The sequence below is a fragment of the Passer domesticus genome, chromosome 1 (assembly GCF_036417665.1).
Source record: "Passer domesticus isolate bPasDom1 chromosome 1, bPasDom1.hap1, whole genome shotgun sequence".
Taxonomy (NCBI): domain Eukaryota; kingdom Metazoa; phylum Chordata; class Aves; order Passeriformes; family Passeridae; genus Passer; species Passer domesticus.
In genome coordinates this window covers 110,803,854-110,826,342 of record NC_087474.1, presented here as the reverse complement: position 1 = coordinate 110,826,342, position 22,489 = coordinate 110,803,854, and the positions used below count along the sequence as shown (strand labels likewise).

General features: G+C 36.4%; 1 protein-coding gene and 1 long non-coding RNA gene across 14 annotated transcripts in view; one reads left to right on the top strand and one right to left on the bottom strand.

Moving 5' to 3' along the window:
• Positions 1-22,489, top strand: part of PTPRM (protein tyrosine phosphatase receptor type M) — a 441,163-nt gene that overhangs the window by 167,437 nt on the left and 251,237 nt on the right. For all 12 annotated transcript variants that reach the window (XM_064433927.1, XM_064433947.1, XM_064433884.1 and 9 more), the window contains one exon: positions 6,087-6,380. In XM_064433927.1, the coding sequence (XP_064289997.1) occupies positions 6,087-6,380 (294 nt within the window). The remainder of the gene's footprint in view (positions 1-6,086; positions 6,381-22,489) is intronic.
• Positions 9,840-20,757, bottom strand: LOC135289181 (uncharacterized). 2 transcript variants are annotated; one of them, XR_010351974.1, is made up of 3 exons: positions 20,665-20,757; positions 14,372-14,475; positions 9,840-9,962 (listed from the first exon to the last, which is right to left on the bottom strand). It is a non-coding gene; the product is annotated as an uncharacterized LOC135289181 (long non-coding RNA). The 2 variants fall into 2 exon arrangements; XR_010351975.1 differs by lacking the exon at positions 20,665-20,757 and adding an exon at positions 15,774-15,859.

The following is a 22,489-nucleotide window of genomic DNA, read 5'->3' as shown; positions in this document are numbered from 1 at the left end:
TTACAAACAATGAATTTAATTCTCTTCTCATTTACACTTGTGTAACTAAACTGCCTTACAAGGAATTTCTTTGGAATTACATTGCTAGAATGACGGGAGTCCAACAGAGCATTTGTAAGTTGAAGAGAATCAATTCTTCGCATTTATCATTCTCTATTTCATTTTGGTTACTGAACCTGTAACTCAAGTTGCCAAAAGTTCTGCTCTGGAATAGGGCTTTTTTTCAAAACGTATTTGCTTTTAAGTTGAGATGTTTGCACAGTAGAGTGGGTTAGAACTCTGTACAATATTCATTCTACTTCACTGTAGACAAAGTTTCACTAAATAGGAACTTATCCTCAGTAGATTCCAATTATGTGTGTAAAGATCTTTAAGCTTTGTAGTGCTGTTGTGGCATGATGTTGTGTGACACTGGAGACGAGATACCATAACTCTTGAAAAGAGCAGAAGGGCTGCTAGTTTCAGGTGCTGCAAATCAAACCTACAATCACAAAGGAATGGGAATGAGACCTTGAAAATAAAAGACATATAAGAAACTGCCAGGTGTTCTTACTCTCTTCTTTTTTTTGTCTTCTTTTTCCACATGAGTGAGCACCTTACAGCAGTGTGGAGGGGGGGAAATCACAATTAAAGAGCTGTCTGTTCTGTTATTAAATAATAGTAAACATGAATATTGTCTAGTTAATGAGAAAAAGCTTGTCAGTGAACAATTAGTCTGGCCTTAAAAAGTGGGGTGGGGGAGAGAAAGGACTTTATTTGAAAACTTGTGGTAACTTACATGCCTTTTAGAGGATGGTGTAATAAAGTATTGATTGTTGTATTTAAATAAATCCTAAGGGGAGGTTTTCAATTTACCTGAGTGTTTGTTCTGATAAGAAAGGCTGAAGAAGACAAGTGCCTTGTCATTGTATGTGCTCAAACTGCACAGTATCCTCATCTAAGTTTGTCAGAGAATTAGATTGAAATGTCACTTTATCTAATGGGAGGCATGAAATTGGCCTTGTCAGATAACCCACTTATTGTAAAAAACATCAGCTTGTATCTAATAGATGGCATAAAAGTAATCAAACACTGAACAAAAGGAAAATAGTTGTGTGGAACTGATTAAATGTGTTTGGTGAAGTAAATTGGAGTTCTACATACAGTCCCTAGGTCGAGGTTTTCTAATAGTGGGCAGATCCAACACAGATTAGATTTAGGAGAACAGAATGAGCCTGTCTTGCAGACATCAGATTATTACAGAGTTCAGACTGCTTATTGAGTTCAAACAAGGTAAACCTAGGTGTCAAATTGGTTAAAAGGAGTTTGGCTAGGTTTTTAAGCAAGGGCATAGAAAGGTAGCCATCTGTAATGCTGGCAGCTTAAATGTCTGCATTTTCCAAATGGAAAATTTTTTAACACCGGGAACAAAACGAAACCTCTACAGGACTTTTAGAACAAAGAATTTATTCTGGAGGGCAAAGCCATTTTGACATCAAGACACAGTACAAAAATATCAACGATTACTTATCTTTGGTATCAGTTGTTCTCCTGCATTAAATACACACAGATACTTGGCATCTGCTTTTGCTCTCTCCATAAAACCTTTCATGCTGCATCCATCACTGTCTGTACCCTCTTTTTTACCAACATTACTGGCATTAGGACTTATTTTTATTGAAGCCTAACAATTCCTATAGTGAAGTCCAGTTTCATATGCTCATTTTTTGGCAAACTGACTAGAGACTTGTATTTTTCAGTGTGGGTGTGTGCCTCAGCCTGGAGGTGTTGAGAAAACCTCCATGTAGAAGAGCTGATACAGTTCATCTATCTTAGTGAACTTGGTGTAGGAAAGTGCTGAGGGCTCTGGACTTTGAAGCAGTAATATATTTTCAGGAGGGTACTAGTTACATCAAAAATGTTCTTTTTCTCTTCCTGTGAAAATCTGTTCTGAAATATAGTCAGTTAACTGCTATATAAACTACTTAGTAATTTATAAAGTTAACTAACTAAATAAAACCCAACAAGACCCTGGGAATTCCTTGAGTTCATCCTTCAAATTTCCGCGAAATTCTAAATACCGTGTACAGAATTTACTTGCAGGCAGGGATCTGAGCTCCTCTGGGGCAGGCTGGATCCAAGCACAGGTATCAAGACCTATGAATTTGCCATTTGTGTGCTTTTAGTATACTGTCCTCCATCTTGCTGAGTCCTTGTACTTTGAGAATAAAATGGTGATGGATTAATAGTGTGAATAGTGGGGAGTGCAAGAACAAGAAGCTGCATGCCCAGATGAGGCCTCATTGCTCTTTGCAGCTGCCTCACAGGAGGTTGTAGCCAGGTGGGGTCAGCCTCTTCTACCAGGCAACAGGGGACAGGACAAGAGCTCATAGACTCCAGCTTTGCCAGGGAGATTTGGGTTGGACGTAAGGAAGACTTTTTTCATTTAAAGGATGGTTAATCATTGGAACGGGCTGCCCAGAGAGGTGGTGGGGTCCCTGAAAGCATTCACTTAATGGCACGTTGGTATCTTGGTGTTTGGTCAAATATTGAATTCCATCATCTTGGAGGTGTTTTCCAACATGATTCTATGATTTTGTAGAGGGGAAAAAGGAGGGGAAGGTAAACACATAGACATTCATGCAGTTGCAAAAAGTGAGACTGTCATTTTTCAAGATAGTGCTTCTGAGCTGCAGAGAAGAAATGTCTATTTTTGTCTTCTTTACCTCACTTAAATCTTAGAGATTTATATTATCTCCAGTGGCATCTCAGCGTGATGCCTTTCCCCTCCCAATTAAAATTTGAAAAGAACTGCAAAATAAAAAATGTTAAGAGATTGTAGAAAATGTTTGGAAAATCTGTGTAATTTAAGAACAAAGTAGTTTAAATGAAGGAGTTGCAGTTTCAAGTGTGTTTTCAATTAATAAAAAGTGCATAAGAATAAATAGTTTACATTCATGTATGGCTACATTTGTTTTTATTATCTGTGTAAGAAAAGGGCTGCTCCTTATCATAAAGTCTGTCTTTTTCTCATATTTAATATAATTGATCCATTTATGTAGAGTGACCTGAGAGCACCTACTTAAAGTTTTCTGTCACCTGCACACCTCCTGCTTTCTAAGTTAGCCACTATTTCCTTTCCCTAAGGGATTGTGCCCAGTGTCACTTGTTAGAGAATTCAAGAGGAGGTTTGAAGTCTAAAACACATAAAATTTGAAATATGGATGCATTTACCTTTTTTTCCAGTTAATATTCTATTTTAAAAACCCATGTTTAAAAGGGCTTCACTGTACTGAATAAATTTGTCTACTTGCTTTGGGAGGAGATCTGCAAGGAAGAATTCCTCTTTAAGCTAAGCCATTGTACTGCTACAAACTTGTTTCTGCTGTCAGTTGAAAATCCTTCCTTGAACATACACAGCCCTGAAATATCAAGTCTATTGTACTGTTTCATAAAGGTATTAATTTGCATGTTATTTGAGACTACCTCAGTGGCTGCCAGTAAAACTGCTTCTAGTGAAGGACAGTAGTGCTGCAGTGTGGTACTTACCTAAGCAGTTCAAACTCATCAGCATCCTGAAAATATTAAATCACTCTGTCAAAAGAAAAAATAAGACAGAAGAATACATTTCAGCCTTCAGTCTTAAAATCAGTTCATTATATTTGGATATATAGTATTTGTATTAGAGGTTCTGCTTAATTGAGTCTCATGTTTTTAACTGGTCACTTAATATGAACATCATATTTGTAATGAAAGGTTGATTTTAGGTGGTCTCAATCTCTGGTAAGAAGGTAGCTTTTGTTTTAAACCATGTTAATAGTATGAAATTGCAGTATATGCAAGCTTTGCTGAAATAATATAACTTGAATTAACCTCTCCATTGTGGTCCCAGAGAATTGAAAAACATGCCCTGAGGTATAAAAAGACAATAAAATACTGACTGATGTTTCAAGTACTTGTAATATTTGGAATGAATTGGTGTAACCACTAACCTTAATGACCTAACTCCTGAGTTTGCATTTTGAATGGCACTTCAACAGCCTTTAGTAGTATTTGAAACTTGAAAGTAATTAACTGTTCTTTCAGCATGGCTAAGTAAATGCCTTAGGATGTTTTATAAAAGTTCCATTTCATGTCTTGGTTCACAAAACAGCCTAATGATTTAAATTGATGCTAAATCATTTTGAGTCAAGTCAGAACTGTTTCCAGACATACTATCACTGTATGAAGCCATAGTTTGTATACTTTAGGAAGAATAGTTTCAATAAAACCACAATATGTTTCTAACTCAGCAATGACATCAGTTTGCAATAAATTGCTATTGACATAAAACAATGCTTTCCCTGCTGATTTGAAAATCTAAACAATATTCTTTGTATCCTGGAATCTGCCACAATATTTTTATAGCTATTTTTATGTCTATTCCAATTAGTAATGCTTAATAGATATCTTTGGAGACGTTCTGGTTTGTTGCCCTTTGTATTGTGTTCTTCATGATAGTAATCACTTAGTTTTGTTAAGATGAAAATGAACAAACGCAAACACAGTGATGATGCCTGTGTTTGCTGGTTTGTAGCGTTGTATTTCAGCAATTGCTAACAGATTGCACAGATCGAAGCTTGCATACAAGTGTACCCTGCTAATTAGAAACACCATCTATCTGAGGCAAAGCTAATCTTCAGTGTATTTAGTGCTCTGAGTTACTCTCTCTATAAATGAAAAAAAACCATAGAATACTGTAGGATAATTACGTGGGCTTTTTAAAATGGCAATTCTGCTCTTTCTCAGTAAAGGCTTGCCAGATATCCTCTCTCCCTTTTCCTTCATTCTTCTGTATTCTAACTATGACTTTGAATTTCATCACTTTGTCATGCTCTTCAATAAATTCTACTTCTTGTCTGTTTGACTACCTGTATCTCAACACAGAGGGAAATGGTTAGCAGAAGAGGCTAAATCTGAATCTAAGGCTTAGGGAAGACAGATGTCCTTCCTGCGTTCATTGCATATTCTGTGTAGACTTAAGAAGGTGGCAGTGTTTACTGATAGATATGTTAAGAATAGAATAGAATATTGGATCAAATAGTGCCTTATTACAGTGGCTTGATTTCATTCTACTTGAATATATTTAACCAACAGGAGGGCGAATTTTTTGCAGACATGATGCATGAAATAGCAGGGTAATTTAACCAGTAGGAAAAAAAATATTTGTTATTTACCTTTAAAAAAGATGATGTCTGCAAATTATTTCTGCAGTCTAATTTAAAATAAGATGCCCACCACATAGTAAATTAAAGTGGGTTTAAAACTTTGGTCAGTTTTGAAATCTTCAGAATCCAAACTATCAGGATATTACATGCATGCTTGCTCTGTGATACAGAGTACCATTTCTGTGTGGTAGTTAGTGAAAATACCATGCAGTATGTTTACAATTACACGAAGTAGAAACAATTACACGAAGTAGAATACAATTACATGAAGTAGAAACAGACCTCTAGTAAAAACTCAAGAAATCCTCCAGCTTTCATTTAGAAGATCCTTGATTTTAACCAAAGTATAGAGTTGAAAAATTACTGTACTTACTCTGCTTACACAGAAGTCTGAAAAAGCAAAGGCTAAGTAGTTAAGTACATGAAAAATTATTAATAAAAAATTCATTTTGTTTCTGTGCAGAAATTCCTCTTCGTATTATGTGTAGGGATAGGCTACAACATAAATGTTATCTTGAAAACATTAGTTTTGGGTAGGATTAATATTAATATCCAGAATGAACTGTATTTGTATGAGAAAGATAATCTCAGGTTTTCTCTTTAAATTGGGAGTTGCCATGGAATGTCGAGTGAATAGAATTCCATTTGCACCTGATTTGAAGTTAGGAGGTTTAAACCAAAAGCTTCAGGTTAAAATCTCCAACTGCATAAGCAAAAGAATCTGAATATTGCAGTTTAATGAAAATAAGTCAGTCTGTAGTGGTGATTTCTTCATATCCATGTTTTTATGCAGTCTTCAATTCTAATGTAGTACAAAACATGTTGCTTATTTGAATGTTTTAGGAATAGAAAGAATGGAAATGTAATCATAGCTTGTTATCATACATTACTGTTTTTCAGAGCCACCGGTTCCCATTGCTCCACCTCAGCTGTCCTCAGTTGGTGCAACTTACCTCTGGATACAGCTGAATGCCAATTCCATCAATGGGGATGGACCCATTATCCAAAGAGAAGTTGAGTATCGAACTTCAAGTGGAAGCTGGTATGACATACAGCCCGTAGACTCCACAAGCTATAAGATTGGGCACCTGGATCCTGATACAGAATATGAAATCAGTGTGTTACTTACAAGACCAGGTGAAGGAGGAACAGGATCTCCTGGCCCAGCTCTCAAAACAAGAACAAAATGTGCTGGTGAGTACTCCAAGGTGATAGGAAAGTTGTAAGCATATTTCTAGGGCTGAAGACATAAGTTAATTCACTAGCAGTTTTTACTGTCTGTCTTAAACCAGCAGGTTGCAGGAATTAAGACTGAATGGCTTTAAGTATAACATACTAGAATCTTCCAACTACAGTGACCTTGAAAGCAACCTTCCGTGCCACTGTAGAGTGTAGATGAAATAATGACTGTGCATTCTTTCTTTTTTCAATGTCAGTTGTATCAGACTTGTAGATAAAGTGGAAAGAGATCCTGGGTAACAGCAAAAGCATTCACTCAATAGTTCAAAATAATTCACTCAATGAGTCTCAATTAGCAGATGAGGTTTAGCAAAGGACCGCTTTCTTGAGTGACTGGCAGCATGTCTCTTTACTAAATGAGATAGTGCAATTTCTGGTGCATTGTAGCAATCTTGGCTCCTGTTTTGGATGTTATAATTAATAGAGCTGACCTCTGATTGTAATAGCATACAAAGTTCGCCTATTATACAGAAGCAATTGTAGAATAATTTTCAGTAAGACTGGCAGTGTTATTAGTTTGGGATTTAGCTTCTCAGAAGGTAATAGAGGAGACTGTGACCTGAATTTTCTTTGGTTGTTACTATTTGTCCCCAATATTTTGAATCATCTCTTTGCTATTGTAAAGCTGGTGGAGGATAGGCAGAAGCGTAGCTAGAGAAAATGAGAGTAACAAGTGGTATTAGCTCATTGTCCCTAGTGTTTTTAGGAACTTACTTGCCTTTTTAACAGGAAAAATTGCGTATTTCAACAGAAATAATATATTTCCATTGCATACACTTTTTGTAAAGTCACCTGGCCACCTGTCAGTGAATAAATGTCATTTCAGTTGAATTGGTGTGATGTCAAACACAAAATGAAATGTAGTTGCTGTCAGAATCCCACTTTTATGTTCTGAAGATGCAAACTTATACAAGTACTAATTCTTTGATGTTATTTTTGGTATTTTTTCTTCCTCTTGTTACTGGAAATAAGTATTTAATGAAAAGTATCAGAAAGCAGTACAGCTAAATTATAATATTAGTTAAGAACCTTGTATTTATAAGATTTTTCTGTACTAGGCTAGGATAACTTCAGCTTAGTCAATAGTGGAGCATACAAATTAAGTATAGTTCCCTTCAGGAGGGTTTCTGGGTCACTGTGCCTTTCATAATAATGTAAATGTCTGTCTAGACAAGGTAAGTACATATTTAATACACAGATATTTCAGTTATTTTAAAATTAAACAGTTTTTCTAATAGTGTTTTCATCTGCTTGTATGATCAGATAATGCAGTACTGGATGCTGTGTAAGTGAGCCTGGCTGTCATGTAAGGTTGTGTTGTGTTACCAGCCTTGGTTTAGTCACAAATCCAAAATGCAGTGCCAAACAGGCTGCTTTGAAGGAAATTTAACTCCACCTCAGCCAGACTTGGTAGAGAGTGATATCCACAATTTTAGTTATATTTAAGAATATAATATGCCTTCTGTTTTCTCAGTGGTACATACTGCTGAGTATTAAAACAGTACATAAAACAGGCATTCAGTTTCATAAACCATTGTGTACTGGAAGTGTTTTATTACCTGGTAGTGTCTTGTAATACATCAGAATTATTTGTGTTTTCATTAAGCTAAACAGTAACCTTCTTAAATTAAAAGCAGAAAGTTAAATTACTGAAAAATGTAAATTGAATGATGATATTAAATCTAAGTCTACAAATTGGCTTTTTTTATAGCAGAAGACCCTGCTTTGAAGGTGTAGTGGTTATTGGTTAACTGTTAGCAAGTGACATGCTAATAACTGGCCCAAGGGTTTAAAAAGAGATGCTGATAAACTAATGACGGTATAATTAAGCTGGGTAGGAGTAAAATAATGCCAGTCTCCAAAGCATACCATAGAATTAATAAAACAGGAGTCTTTAAGAGAAGAATCATTGCACCTTTTTAATTACTGTGATAATTGCATGCTGCTTGCCTGTTCCCTAGAGGAAGATAGTGAACCACTTGGAGACTTGAAGCAGTATGCTAGGCATTCAATAATCTTAATAGTTCTCCAAAGCATTTGAAATATGTTTTCATTTTAGCAAAATGAGATTTCAGAGGGTTGTAACAGACAAGTCTTATCTCTAACTTTACTAAATGAAAGTGTCTATAATTAGAATGCAAAGAAAAAAAATCTCTCCAGACTTGGTTGCATCACACTCACTGGAACAGTTGCCACTTCAGAAAGTGCTTTGTTTCCTTTTGATGAAATATAATGTAAGTGTTCTTTCAGTAATTCTCAGAAAGCCAAAGAATTACATTGAGGTCTGGATTAGATTTAACCTACAATGTGGAGTTCAGGTTTGAAGGAGTTTAATGGATTTTGGCCATGGTGAATCACATTTGAGTCAGACTCAGAAAGAAGGGGTTTTCTCATTTAAAGGTGTGGAATGGAGGCCTTCCCAGTTTGTCTGGAATTCAAGCAACCCGTTCTTGTGCTGAAAGCTCCCTCTCTCCACAACAATCTCATTTGGTGTTGTGAGCTTAGAATACAGAATGCCAGTGATGGTGCATCCAAAACTTTCTGGGCATCCTTTTCAAACTGTCTCACCACACTCACAGTAAAGAATTTCTTCCTAAAAGCTGATCTAAACCTACTTCCAGTTTGAAGCTCTTCCCCTTGTCCTATCACTGTTGTTCCTGATGAGACCCAATCTGACCCAAAGGCAAGTGAACTGTCCATAGTAAAACTAACGTAGATATGTTGACGGATATAGACTGTGTTTTGTAGTTTCTTCATATCCGTATCAGTATTTCTGAGGGTAGATTTATTTATTTCAGACCTTACCAGCATGCTTTGTCTTTGACATTCATTGCATGATACAAATTTTGATCTGGTCTGTGTCTCTGCATTCTGGTGCCCCAGTTAAAACACACCTGAATAATTCAGAACTGCTAAATGAGCTCCTGAAAATTTTTTTTCTATGGCCCCTCAGTTAGGAGACTTTATTTCTAATTTGTGTTGTTTCTTGAGTCTGCCGGTGAACAGATACATCTTAAAGACAGCTACCTTAGGAAGAAAAGTTAAAATAAAATGCTCCCTCCTGCTAAGGGAGGGGATTGTTGAGGCCACCTAGGGAAAGTTGTTTTCTTTTTCTCATAATTCTTTTTTTTCACTGTGACATTTGGCATAATTTCTGAAAATTAGCATATTTTCTTTTACTGAACCAGAAAACTATTGTAATTTTAGAAAATTTTAAAAATAAATAAAAGACTCTTCTGATGAATTATCCCCAGACTGAGTTTTTTTTTAACAAGTCAGGTCTCTACTTCTTTGTGCTAAGACACAATTACTGCCCTACAATATTTGCAAAAACAATCACTGTCAATTTAACCAATAATTTTCATACAGTGAAATAACAGGAATGTTTTAATTAACATAGTTGATTTTGCTGTCTCTTGTATCCCATCACCTGAGCTGTCAGGAGAAAAGCTGTTGCTCCCAGTACAACTGAGCTCTTGAAACACTGCTGCAGGTTTGTTGTAAAATGTCTGGTACTCCTTGAAGGTTTGTTACAATCTGGAAGAGCAGAGCAGAGGAACTCTTTAAATCCCCTTTCTTGAAAAAGAATCATCTTTGTTTTTCTCAGTTTGCTCATTGCTTTGCATTCAGCTGGTTAATCTTCCAATAATGAAAATTATTCTGTGCTGCCCACTGGCATCCACTGGCATTGTGAAAAAAAATCTGTATGCGTCAGAACACCCTGATGGAATGAGTATCCCCTTCCCGCTGATCAATTCAGACCTGCATCAAGTTGCACAAGGCAGAAGTATCTCTGGGCAGATGGCACAGGCCAGGAACTGTCTTGAACCCTGCATTTAAATTCAATATGTTCAGGTATGCTGGACAGTACTCAGTGCCACCACTTTCATCCTGCCCTGTGACATGGAGCACTGTCCAGGTCCTACAGGATGGACAGTCTGTATCTTCTTGTGTACAATATTCTGAACAATAAGTCAGTTTTGCAGTTGGTTTTCCCTGTTTTGCACCCTTTCACCTTCTTTTGTTATTAATTCCTTTGTTAGTCTCTCCCTTTGTCAGTGTCCATGCCCTAGCCTTTCTTGAAACTCAGTGGTGCTTCCTGCTGATTTCCATGCCCTTCCCCATTCTATATCACTATTAGGAAAGATGAGTTCCTTCCTAAGAACTTCTCTAGGTTGAAATGGCAGTTGCCTTTCTCTGTCCTTCAAGACTTCAATCTCCTGACCTTTTTGTCTCAACAAGAGAGGAAGGATCTTAGTCACTGGGAATTAAGTTATTCCTTCTCATTGGTATACCGTGGGGAGCTGCCTGTGAACAGGTTCAGGGTTTTTCAGGCATATAACAGACTTAATGTTGCTTAGTTTTGTGATCATAGGAAAATGTCAACTTGAAGCCATACTGCAGGGTTTTTTTTCACAGCTCTTTCTCTTAAGAATTTTCATCTGAAGTTTTAAACAAGGTTTTTGCAGCTGTGTTGTATTAGAGCTCGACCTCAGGTCAGAGTCACCTGAACCCTGAGGAGCAGGGTGCAGGTGCTGCACCACTTTATTTTCCATGGAAAAGTTCCATTATATTTCTAAAGTCTCCATTCCTAACCTGAAACTGTAATAAACTTTAGTAGAAAATTGCATTGATTTATCAGAACTAGAAGTCCACAGAGAACTTACATTTTATTTATGATTTTATTATGAAAGTAAAATCCTACTATACTGTCCTTTTTTTCCTAATGCCTTTCTGATACACAGACAGTCTCATATATGAGGTCACTTTCTCCTAAGGGTAAAAGCTAGTTTTGGGTTTTCTGTGCTGTAGTAGGTGAATTGCAGCTTTCAGATATACAGGAGATAAACAGAAAGATTTTATTAGAATTCCAAGAAAATACTGCATAGGGAGATATATATGTTTGTGTGTCAGTGTCACTGGCCACTTCTGATGGGGAGCAAAACAGAAATGCATCTTCTTGGAAGGGGCCCTTCAGAAAACACAAATGGTTCTCAGCGTTGTGTATGAAAGTTCTTCTTTGGCAGCCACTTGTACAGAGACAAGTGCCCGAGGTGAGGTGCTACTTATTGAGATGACTTCTCTGATGCTGTGTTACAGAGCAGCTTCCCCTTGTGCTATCAGGAATCTTGGGTTGGAAAAAACCCAGATAATCCAAATCCCTCCCATATAAGAATTGCTTTAAATCCAGTTCTGTTCCTCCTTGTCTAGAATTTCCCCTAGGAGTCCTTTAAGTTCCTGGAGGGGGAAAAAAAAAAAGAAAAAACCAAACAAAAAACTGCAGTCTGGACATCTCACCATAAACCCTGGGAATATGATGGAACAACCAATCTTGGAAACCACTTCCAAGAACACAAGGGACAAAGACATGATCAGGAGTTGTCAGCATGGATTCATAGAGGGGAAATCATACTTGATGAGCCCAAACTCCTGAGATGGTTTTGTAAGTGAGTAAAGAGCACTGGAGATATGCAGAATTTATCTGCACAAGATGCTGTAGTTCACACTGGTAGAGCAAGTGTGGAGTACAGTGAGGGTTGGACCAGGTGAACCAGGCCCTTCCTACCTCAGCTACTCTGTGATTACAAGTTTTTATCAAAATCTTGAAGACAAGGTGCCACCATGGTGTTTGCTACATTCTCCTAGACTCTGCTTTTCTCTTATCTTTCACTGTATTCCTGTCCTTGTCTGAAGCTGTATAAACAGTGAGGTGCAGTGTGATGGAAGGACTTTATCACAGGCCAAAGTTAAAGTTACCCTGCATCCTTCTGGATGCTTCTCTACATTTGTGGTTGCCAGTGATAGCGAAAACAGAACATTTTCTTTTAGGAAATAAACACAATGGGAGTATCTTCCCCTTCATCTCAAATGCATCTTTTCTTTGCAGGAGAAATCACAGGTTGGTTCTCCATTCAGTGAATTTTCAGCCCATGAACACAAAAACTTCTAATACTGGCAACCAAGAGAACCAAGTTATATAGAGATTACGAATACCTGCACTTTTGTGTCTCCATTGGTCCCTAAATAAATAGTTTTGGGTTAGATAGAGCATCCAGAGATCTCACTTGAGAAACGGAACGTGAAGCAGAGGGAAAAAAAGAGGACGGGAAAACTGCTGCAAGTACATAGGTCTGTTGGCTCTTTCTGACACATGTGCTGAAGTAGGAGAGGAATATAGACACAGTCTAGTGTTGGTAAGGACACAGAGCATGAAACCTGACTGTCAGATCAGTTTGTTTTGAGAAGTTGCACATTAGAATAAGGAGAGACATTTGGGATTCTTTCCTGACAGTTATGGGTGGGTTAATACACAGATGGAAACAGAGTGTATGTAGAAATAGCTGATATGTCTGTGGTTGTGTGAAAAGCAGTCATATAAATGGTGACTTATTTCTTCACTTTAACAGATTCACATTTCAAAACATTTGCAGATGAAGAAATTAACCTGCTCTCTGAGACAAATGAACCTTCACTAACTTAGAGCAAACCTGAGGGCCAAAATTATTAATTTCACATCTGAACGGGGCACTAGTTTGGCTGTCTCATCTTCTGGAATTAAATTCTGATCAAATCAGTTTAAATTTTAAGCAAGTTATTTGGATGAAATTTGCCAGTGGTTTTAAAGGGTGTTGAAACATGGAAATGGGTGAACAGACAGGCATGCTCCTTGGTTTTAATATTTTAAGGCTCAGTGTTTGGTTTGAGACTGTTAGACAGTGTGCTATCTTGCCCAGAAGCTTTGGCTAGCTTTAAAAGCACATAACTTTTAAAAGCACAATTGTTGTGCTTTTTTAAAGCACAATTGTGCTTTAAAAGCACAATTCTGTTGAAGTATCTATGAAGCATCCAGGAATGATGCAGAAACACAGAGATGCTGTAGTTTTTTAAACCTTTTAGTAGTTTGGCGTTTTTTTCAAATTATAAAAAACATAGTTATCAAAGGTTTTTAGAAAGAATGGTATATTAATTTTACCTCACTTCAAAGGAAAATAAACAGCTGTGCTATTCAGGTGCTTCCGGGTTTTTTCAGTGCTTGGGAGGCATTTTGGCTTTACAAACCTGTTTGTTTCGTAAATGTAGAATTCCTTTGCAGAATTAAGTCCAACCTCCTAAAGGTTCCCAGGAAGAAAAGCTGGTGCTGAGTTCTGACTTTTACGTTTTTTTATGAAGTTCAGTTACTACTTTATAGCTTAGACTGTCAGCTATGCGTCAAGTTTAAGAGCTGAAATGTGCGCAGATTCTGATGAAGAGATATCCTGATTTTGGAGAAAAAAGCACTCAATTTTCAGAGTACCAGGCTGTTGCAGTGCTGTAATAGGTAATTCTGTTCTACAGTCCAAGAATCTCTCATGGCAAGCAAGTGTGCATCACATTTCTGTTTGCAACAAAAACAAAGTTGAGGCAGTTCACAGAGCACTAGACCTCAGCTTCTATAGCTTTAAAAAGGAGGTTTTTTTGGTGATCCATGTAAATGCTGTTGAGTATGTTATTTAGGCAGAGGGGCATCCCATGGAGCTGAGATTCTTCCAGACTCTTAAGAGGCCAGAAACATATAAGAGGAAAGCTGTTCTGTATTCTTTTTTTTTCCTACTCTGTGTCTACATGGCTAAGTGAATTCTGGCCCAGGAAGAAACATTTTACTGGAAAGCGTGCATCAAGAAAATACTAACTTAACTCTTTAAGTAGAAATAGGAAATAAAATTGGGAAAGGTTTTGCTTAGGATTATCATGAAGTACTGTGTTAAAAGACAAATAATGGAGATTAAAATCAGATTGCCAGTAAAGTTCATGATTTATGGCTCTTGCATTTCAGTATGCCCAACCATCTCAAATAGTTTCAACAACTTAATTTTCAAATTTATACTTTATATTTATTTTATTTATAGTTAAGCCAAATTTTTTAAGGAAAAAAAAGACATCAGCCATTTTACTCCAATTTTACTTACCACTGCCTCCATATGTTTAATATTTGGTGGTGCATAGGTTGTTTGTACCATAAACTTGTGTTTACTCTTCTCATTTGGGTCATAGTCAAAAGGCTGCAGCATTACTGTTCCAAAGGAAAAAACAAAACTGTGATTCTTCAGCTAATCACTACAGCAAGCATGTACATACAGCAACCTCTTTAGACTTCAGTCCTCATTGAACAGACATGGAAAGTTAAAATGCAAAGGCAGTGCATACACTGTAGAAAAAGGGACTGAGAGGTCAGAGTCTGGTGTGGCTGACATGATTATTTCTATAATTACTATAGGAAAAGACATTTCAATATACAAATATGAACAAACATCCTGTAAATGAGACCCAAAAAATTTACATCTAAATATGTGTATGTGGGAGTAGACTTGCAACTTGATCTACCAGAGGATGAGGATGCAGTGAACTGGAGAGATAAATTATTTTGCAGTGTACATACACCTGTCTTCCAGAGAATGGGAATTTAAGTTCAGTATATCTTTATACAAAATTAAGAGAAGTAGAGGCAGATGTCTGCATTTAGCTGTCTTTTAATTTATACCATGATTTGAGCACCCTTGTCATTATTTAAACTATATTAACAGCTATTTCTGTATTTAGTTCATGCTTACTCGTTCCATTAAATTTGATGCATTTCCTGGAAGGAGAGAGAAGGGCTTTCTTTTGGGAAAGGGAGAGTTCAGTTTCATTTGTTAGTTCATTATTCAACACTTTCAAAAAGCTCTCTGAAAGTATTTTGGTGCTGAAATTCTGCAGTAGAAAATCATGTTTATAATGGACTATTGCCTTTTAGAATTATCATATGGAAAAATGCATGTAAAGCAAAAAGGTAATAAGTGTTTACTCCTGACATGCAGAAGTGCCTTTTCATCTCTAAAAAATTATGTTCTTTGGAAACAAAAATCAAATTGTCTGTCAGTTGTTCTTTGTTTTGACTATTTCTGCAGATGTTTTGTTGGCAATTAGCTTTAATTTTTTTTTAAATCAGTAATTTTCTTAATTACTGTTGTATAGTGTTGAATTTGAGAGGATGAACCAATATGTAACTGGCATGTTTGACCAAGTAAATGAAAAAAATAACTTTTAATGACCTGAGCATAATTATGGGTGACTTTGGAATGATGACTTGCAAAAGTTGTACTAAAATTAAATTTCCATTATAAATGTTTCAGTTTTTTTGTCTGACATGTGGGGCTAGATTGTCAAGAGTATTCATTTATAAGACGAAAAATTAGAGAGCTATAATTTGTAATTCACGGTAATCAATGAAAGCATTTCTTTTGTCAAAAAACCTTTCACTGAAAAACAGCATTGCATTGTTAGTTATTTTAAAAAGAAACTAAAAATTCTTTTGTTACTTTTTTCACTTACTGTAAAAGGAGATGAAAAATTCTGGTGGTTGAATTGTGCTGTAATTCACAGTAATATTATGCAGATAGGGCTTCTCAGACTATTTCTCTTCATTAACCTTTACTTTGTCTGAGTCTGTATCTAAGGCTGTTTATGAAGAAATATGATCTTTTTAAGGCCATCTTAGTGAGATCCTGTTTGAGAGTTGTTTCTGATAGAAGTAAGAGTGTATTCTCATTTCTAAACTGTCCAGTTATTAATTGAGATGGACCCTTTACTTTCCAGTGCTGGAGTCTCAAAGAAAATGAATAAATACATTAAACGGCTACTCTGTTCATTTCTACATAATCTTTCTTTCAAAGGGAGCACCAGCAAAGATTAGTATTTAAAAAGTTTGGGTACCAGATTTTTGCAGGCAACAGCAAATCTCAGAATCACTCTCATTTAACAATTAGATAAGTAATTTTTCTCCCATAAACTCATTTGGTTCTCTGCATTTACAGTAGTGTTTTATGTGCTTCAGTTATCACTGTTAGTTAGGCACAGGTCTAATTGAACTCTGATTCCTCTTGGTATACTGTCTATTTGTTCTTTAAATGAAATGTGTATGGCATTCATCTCAAAATATGGTTGGACTCTTGACTGAGTAAAAATTACTTTCATCTTACCTATGAGTCTGTTAAAACAAGGAACTCTTACTGCTCTGGTAACATCACAGAACAGTTTGGCATGAATCTTCCAAAACTAATTCATTTTATTTTGGGTTACAGTGACACAATCTCTGCTAAGCAGTTACTGTACAGTATGGTACTGAGTTCCTAAAACAAGTGCCTTGAAAATAGTTTATTTTCATAATGATAATTTTCAGAGACAGCCTGTCTGCTAAAATTCAAAGTGGTTGTTTACTGCTGTGTGTGCTACCACTTTACTGTAAATCTCTCCACTTACAGATCATTGCTTATGAAAGCAGTCAGTGTTAAAATGTTAAAAATCTGTCATGAAAGTACTTTTCTTCATTCATTTATATGCTCTTGCTTCCTGGTTGTTACTGCAAGCTGCTGAGACCAGTTTGTATGTCTTCTTTCTTTTCATGCAAACAATGGGTTTTAATCTTCACAAACTGATTTATGCATTGATTGTTGTAACTATATGATTTGCAATTTGATAACATCCTAGAGGTTTATTCTGCATTTGGAGCTTTACAGATGCACAGTTCTGCAGTGGATCAGATAAGATGTTTCTTCTTTAAAATGTTTTGAGCTGTCTTTTGCTATTGAGAAGTTTTAAGTGGCATGGCCCTAGATGTCTTCTGTAACAATTGTAATCTAATAGCAGTTGATTTGACAAGTTGAATTGCTGAAATGGCAGGGCAAGGGTATTCTGCCTTTTCAATGTCTTAAGGATGCACAAAGAAGAAAAAAGTAACATTCAGAGAATTATATAAATACAAGTAAATCCCAGATCCACCTAAACATTTAATTATGACTACATAGCAGCTAGCTTATTACTTTGATTAAAAATGCTTGTATCTAGTATATCTGAGCAACTAATGGGAGCAAATCTTTATGAAGTTTGTAGATTGACTTATTTTTCAGATTTACAACACATGCATCTAGGTTTATTTTTGTAAGCACAAGTAACCAATTTCTTTTTTTTTTTTCCTCCATTTTTTCCCCCACAAGATTATTTCTTGCCCTGAAGGGATGGTGGAGCTGTTAAACTATGATGGAAAGACACATAACAATGGATAAGCTAATTTTAAACTCATTCTCAGCAAAAGCTGAACTATGTTTGCTGAAAGTTTCCATCATGATGAAAGAGGAAGAGTAGCTATTTCAGAATAAGCTGCTAGTAATTGGCAGTGTTGCACAAACAGTTGGTAGGGGACTGATGATAAAATGTTTGTGACAACTCTGTGCAGTGGTGTCTCTAGGCATATACTTGCTTGTGCTATTTCTCATGCAAAACATTAAATACAAGGTTGGCAAATGAATTCAGAAGTTACTTAGTTGCTTTTACATACTGTGGCTAAAAGAAAATACATTGAGTATAAAGTAGTTGTAGTAGTGACTATCTGATTTTTTTCAGTATGAAATAAGTAATATATTCTATTCAGATAGTGTTTTAAAAGAAACTGATAGTGATTTAATTTGTCTTGGCTGGTACAAAATTGTCCAGGTATTCAAATCACCATTTTGCATTGGTATAATAGAGGAACAGGGCACATGATGTAGGGGGGGAAAAAAAAAAGAAAAAATTGCCTGTTTTCAATTTTAAGTTTCCACAATTACAAAAATTACTGGGTTTGTGTTTGGGATGGGGGGAAAAGGCTTCAGCAGTGTTGCAGTGATATTAGATGTTGGTATTACAAATGGAATCACTTTTTCCAGTAAGAAACAGAAGCTGAGATGTGCAGCAACTCAAGAATGCTCTAGAATTAAACAACCTGCAGGAATATACAGAAGGTGTCATGGGTCAATAAGCCTTTACCTGTTCACAGCTTAAAACTTGCAAAAACCTGGCACACATTACAGATCTGGCTCTTCATATGGAGAAACAAAAGGCAAAAAGAGTGCCTTTCTGGGCTGCGTGGGGGACAGAAAGTGGAATCTGTCTCTTTTTGAGGAGGGGAAAGGAGTAAGCTTATTTCAGACAGAAGCATTCTAAATGAGGTTCAGGAGACCTTGAGTCCTTTCCTTTTACAAAAGGTTTTGTTTGGCTGAAGCTCATTAATCCAGTCCAACTGGGGGCTGCATTTTTTGCTGATTTCCAGCATTTTAATTTGCTTGTATTGTTCCTCATTCTCATTACATTCCTGTTTTATTCATTATGTTTAACTCCAGTTTTTGGGTAGCATTTTATGTGTAAGCCACGTGACAAAATAGTTTATGTAAGCATAATCCTGAAAAGCACAGTTGATAAAGCAATAATTGAAATAACACTAGATTTTGGTTTTCACTACTAATGATCTATTGCTGAAAAAAAAAAAATCTGAGGCAGGTCTATGGTATTTATCAGGAGTAATCATGGAAAAAAAAAGAAATGTTTGTTTTTAAGGCACTAATAAGCAATCTGATTATGCTGTGTAATTGTATTGCCATCATGCTGTTATTTCAGGTCATTTTATTTTGGCAAAAGTAAATATCAGCCAGTAAGACTAGACTAATTTTGCTTCCTATGATCAAACTTGAAAAGGTTTTGTCAATATTTTCATAATGAACTTTCTGCTGATTTTGCCCCAGAGTTTCTATGAGTAATTTAAAGAAATGCTGTGGTTCCTTAGACAGCTTAGTGCCTATGGAAACAATAAATATTATTACTCCCATAAACTCATTTTCTAAGATTCAGCAGAAATATGAGTTTCCAACTAAGAGTTTCCAGTTTGCCTCCAGCTTTTACATAGGGTATCAGGAACAGTACTTGTGCTACTGAGTTTCTATCTTTGGTAACTTCTGTGGTCAGCATGGAAGAACAAATGTTGTGAAAGGCTTATTGAAAGCAGGAGCCAAACAAAGTGGTTTTGCTTATCTTTTAAAGGATTCCTTTATTTATGTCCTATTTTAAATTTGTCTTTTAAATTTTGTTCTGTTTCCACTGATGATAAAATGCTTCTAGGGATACTACCCTGCTGCATCTTTGTTAGTACCCATAAGTCTCTTTAGGGATAAAGATAAAGCATTTTAGAATAAAGGTAAGATCAGTTGCTCCTATAAAATATGTAAAGATGTGCCCAGGCTGTTGAACAGTGATAGTCCTAATATTGGTGAAGGACAAAAACAGTTGCCTTCCTAAAACAAGATCTAGTTTAAAGCTTCTCTTTTAGGGCATTGTTAAGTTCTGTGATATAATGCAAGATGGTGCTTCGACTTTCTGAATCTGAGCAGAATGTCTTCTTATTCTAAACAGAGAAAACAACTGTCTGCTTTATCTTCCAAACTGTATCCATTAATTTTGGATGGGCCATTGCCAAGGTTAAAGTATAACACACTGACTTGGCTCAATTTCAATAGCTTTTTCAAGGATGATACTATTTGTTCTGTCAGTGGAGATCGAAGTTGCCCAAACATCTAATATAAACAAGAGAATTTCCATACCAGATAAAAAGACCAAATTCTGAAGTCAACTGCCATGGATTTTGTGCAACTGATTTGAAATACTGTGAGAGGTGCCAAGGAATTGTGCTGCTTAAGAATAAGCTGACAACAATACAGTGTTACCAGCAGAGTTTCATGTTCTAGAGGAAAATAAAAATAATTCTCTCATTTTGTCCAAATGATTGGATTTGTTTACGTTCTGTTTTTAATAATTCTTAATGGAAGAGGAGAGGTTTTCTGGAGGGTCTTTTTTTGTCAGATTTCCGACAGTAACAGAATCATAGAAGTTGAAAAATAATGTCTTATCCAGTCATCAGCCTAGCGCCACATAATCGTCCCTAAACCACAACCTCAAGTGGCACAGCCACATGCTTCTCGAATGCTTCCAGAAATGGTGGTTCCACCACCTCCCTGAGCAACATATTCCAATACCTCTTTCAGTGATAATTTTTTTCCTGGTATCTAGTCTGAACAATTCAGGGCCATTACCACTCATCTTTTCACTTGAGACATGGCAGAAGAGAGGAATCTTCACCTCAGTACACCCTCCATGCAGGTAGTTGTAGAGAGCAATAAGGTCACCCCTGAGCCTCCTTCTTCTCCACACTAAACACCTTCAGCTCCCTAAGCTGTTCCTCATAGGCCTTGTGCTCCAGACCTTTTGCCAGCCCTGTTGCCCTTCTCTGGGCCAGGTGTGGCCTCAGCAGTGCTGCGTACACGGGGACAATCGCTGCCCTGGTCTTGCTGGCTTTGCTGTTCCTGAGACGGTGTCAAATGCTTTATGGAAATCTAGGTAGACAGCACTCATAAGCATGTACCTTTTGACATAAAAGCAAACGGGTTGGTGAAGTGAGACCTGCCTTTTCTAAACCCATGCTGGCTGGGCCCAGTTCTCTGCTTGTCCTGTGGTGTGTGGTCGCACTCTGGATGATCTGATCTGCCAAGGTCAGGCTGGGAGGCCTGTAGTCTGACCCTGCTTGTACTTGGGCTTTTTTCTAATTTCCAGGTAGCAGTGTGAAAAAGACTAAATTGTAATCCCAAAAATATATGTAATATGTTGCTGTAGGTAAATCAGCATAGGGCATATAGATATCCCCTTTCTTCTTTTTTTTCTTATATTTTTTTCCATGAACTAGCATAGGTTTCGTGTATAGGGCGTTTGTTCAAATTACAGATTATTCTTATCTGTACTATCTGCTTTTTCAGTTCATTTCACTTAGTTTCTTCTTGTGACAGCTTCTTTTGTCTAGACTCTACTTTTTACTTTTCTTTGTCTGCTATGTATTTTGCTTCTGGTTTACACAACTCCTTCATTACAATTGTAGCATTTAGAACCAAATTACACTTAAGTCCCACTGTAGTAATTATGCACACCTGTAAAAATGTGGTAAATTTTATGCTAGTCCATTTTACTCTGTTTGGTGTAGTAAGACTGAATGGAGTGAAAATATGAAAATTATCTTCTTTTAAGATACAGGCTGTAGGTTTGCTTTACTGTTAGTATCCAGTCCACTAGAAATGAAAATACTAGAAATAAAACAACTAAGAGATTATAATCAAATGGACAGTATATTTTTTTTATTTCCCCCAACTTTATATAGATTTTAACAAAAAAAAATTGCTGATACATATGGGATTTAAATTTTTTCAAAATACTAGAAATTATTAAAAGAATTCTTTAGAAGTACAGGCTATTGATGCATTATTTAAGATAAGACATTGTGATGCTTTGTTTGTAAAATGATTAAACTTTTTTTTTTTCTTTTGCAATGCTTTCAGAAAGAGATGTGAATTGTCACAGGATAGAAAAGGTTTGAAAGGTTTGGCTATAGCAATGACCACAAAAATGCTCTCAGCCTTGGACACCTGACAGTTGAGGATTTATGACTGTATTCTGATCCTTCCCATTTCTTCTTAGTTCTGCTTTTGGGCTAGAAACTTCCCTGAAACTTTAGCTGAAGTGTCTCTTTCTGTTGTGACCTATTGTCTTTGGCCAGCCAAGGTCTGCTGCAGTCTCCAAAGGGATTGTCAATAAGGAAGAAGAAGCTCTTTTCTGTCCTGTGGAGGAATTATATTTGGCATAGCCACTCTTCAGGTGCTTCAAGCAGAACTGCCCTGTGAAACAGATCAGAGAAATCCCAAAGGGAACAATGTCAAAAGAGTCAAAGAAATGTGAATGTCCTGCATCATCTGGTTAATCTTCCTTGTAAAATAAAGCGCTGCTTCAGAGCTGAATTTGATCCAAGAAACTCTTGACAGTTTCTTTGATGCTTTTTCAAACCAGAAAGGATATTTTTTTAACTTAAAGTTTCCACAGTGAGAGGACATCTATTGGTGATACATATGTGCCATTTGGTTTCTCTATGATCCTAGGAATTAGTAAAGCATTTTTGAAAGTTGTGGTGATGAACCTTTTTCTTGAGTTGGATTACATTTTTATCAAGTCATCAGTCTCATCTTCACTAGAGCACTGAGTGCTCCAGGGATTCAGATAAACACTAAAAGAGACACAGCTGCTTTTTCAGAAATTAGATTTAGAAAAATGAAAGCTGCATTTCTGCAGTTTTCTAGAGATGCATCATGTTTTGTATTATTCAGAATTAATGATTTTTTTCCCCACAGAGATAGCAAACCTGCTCAAAA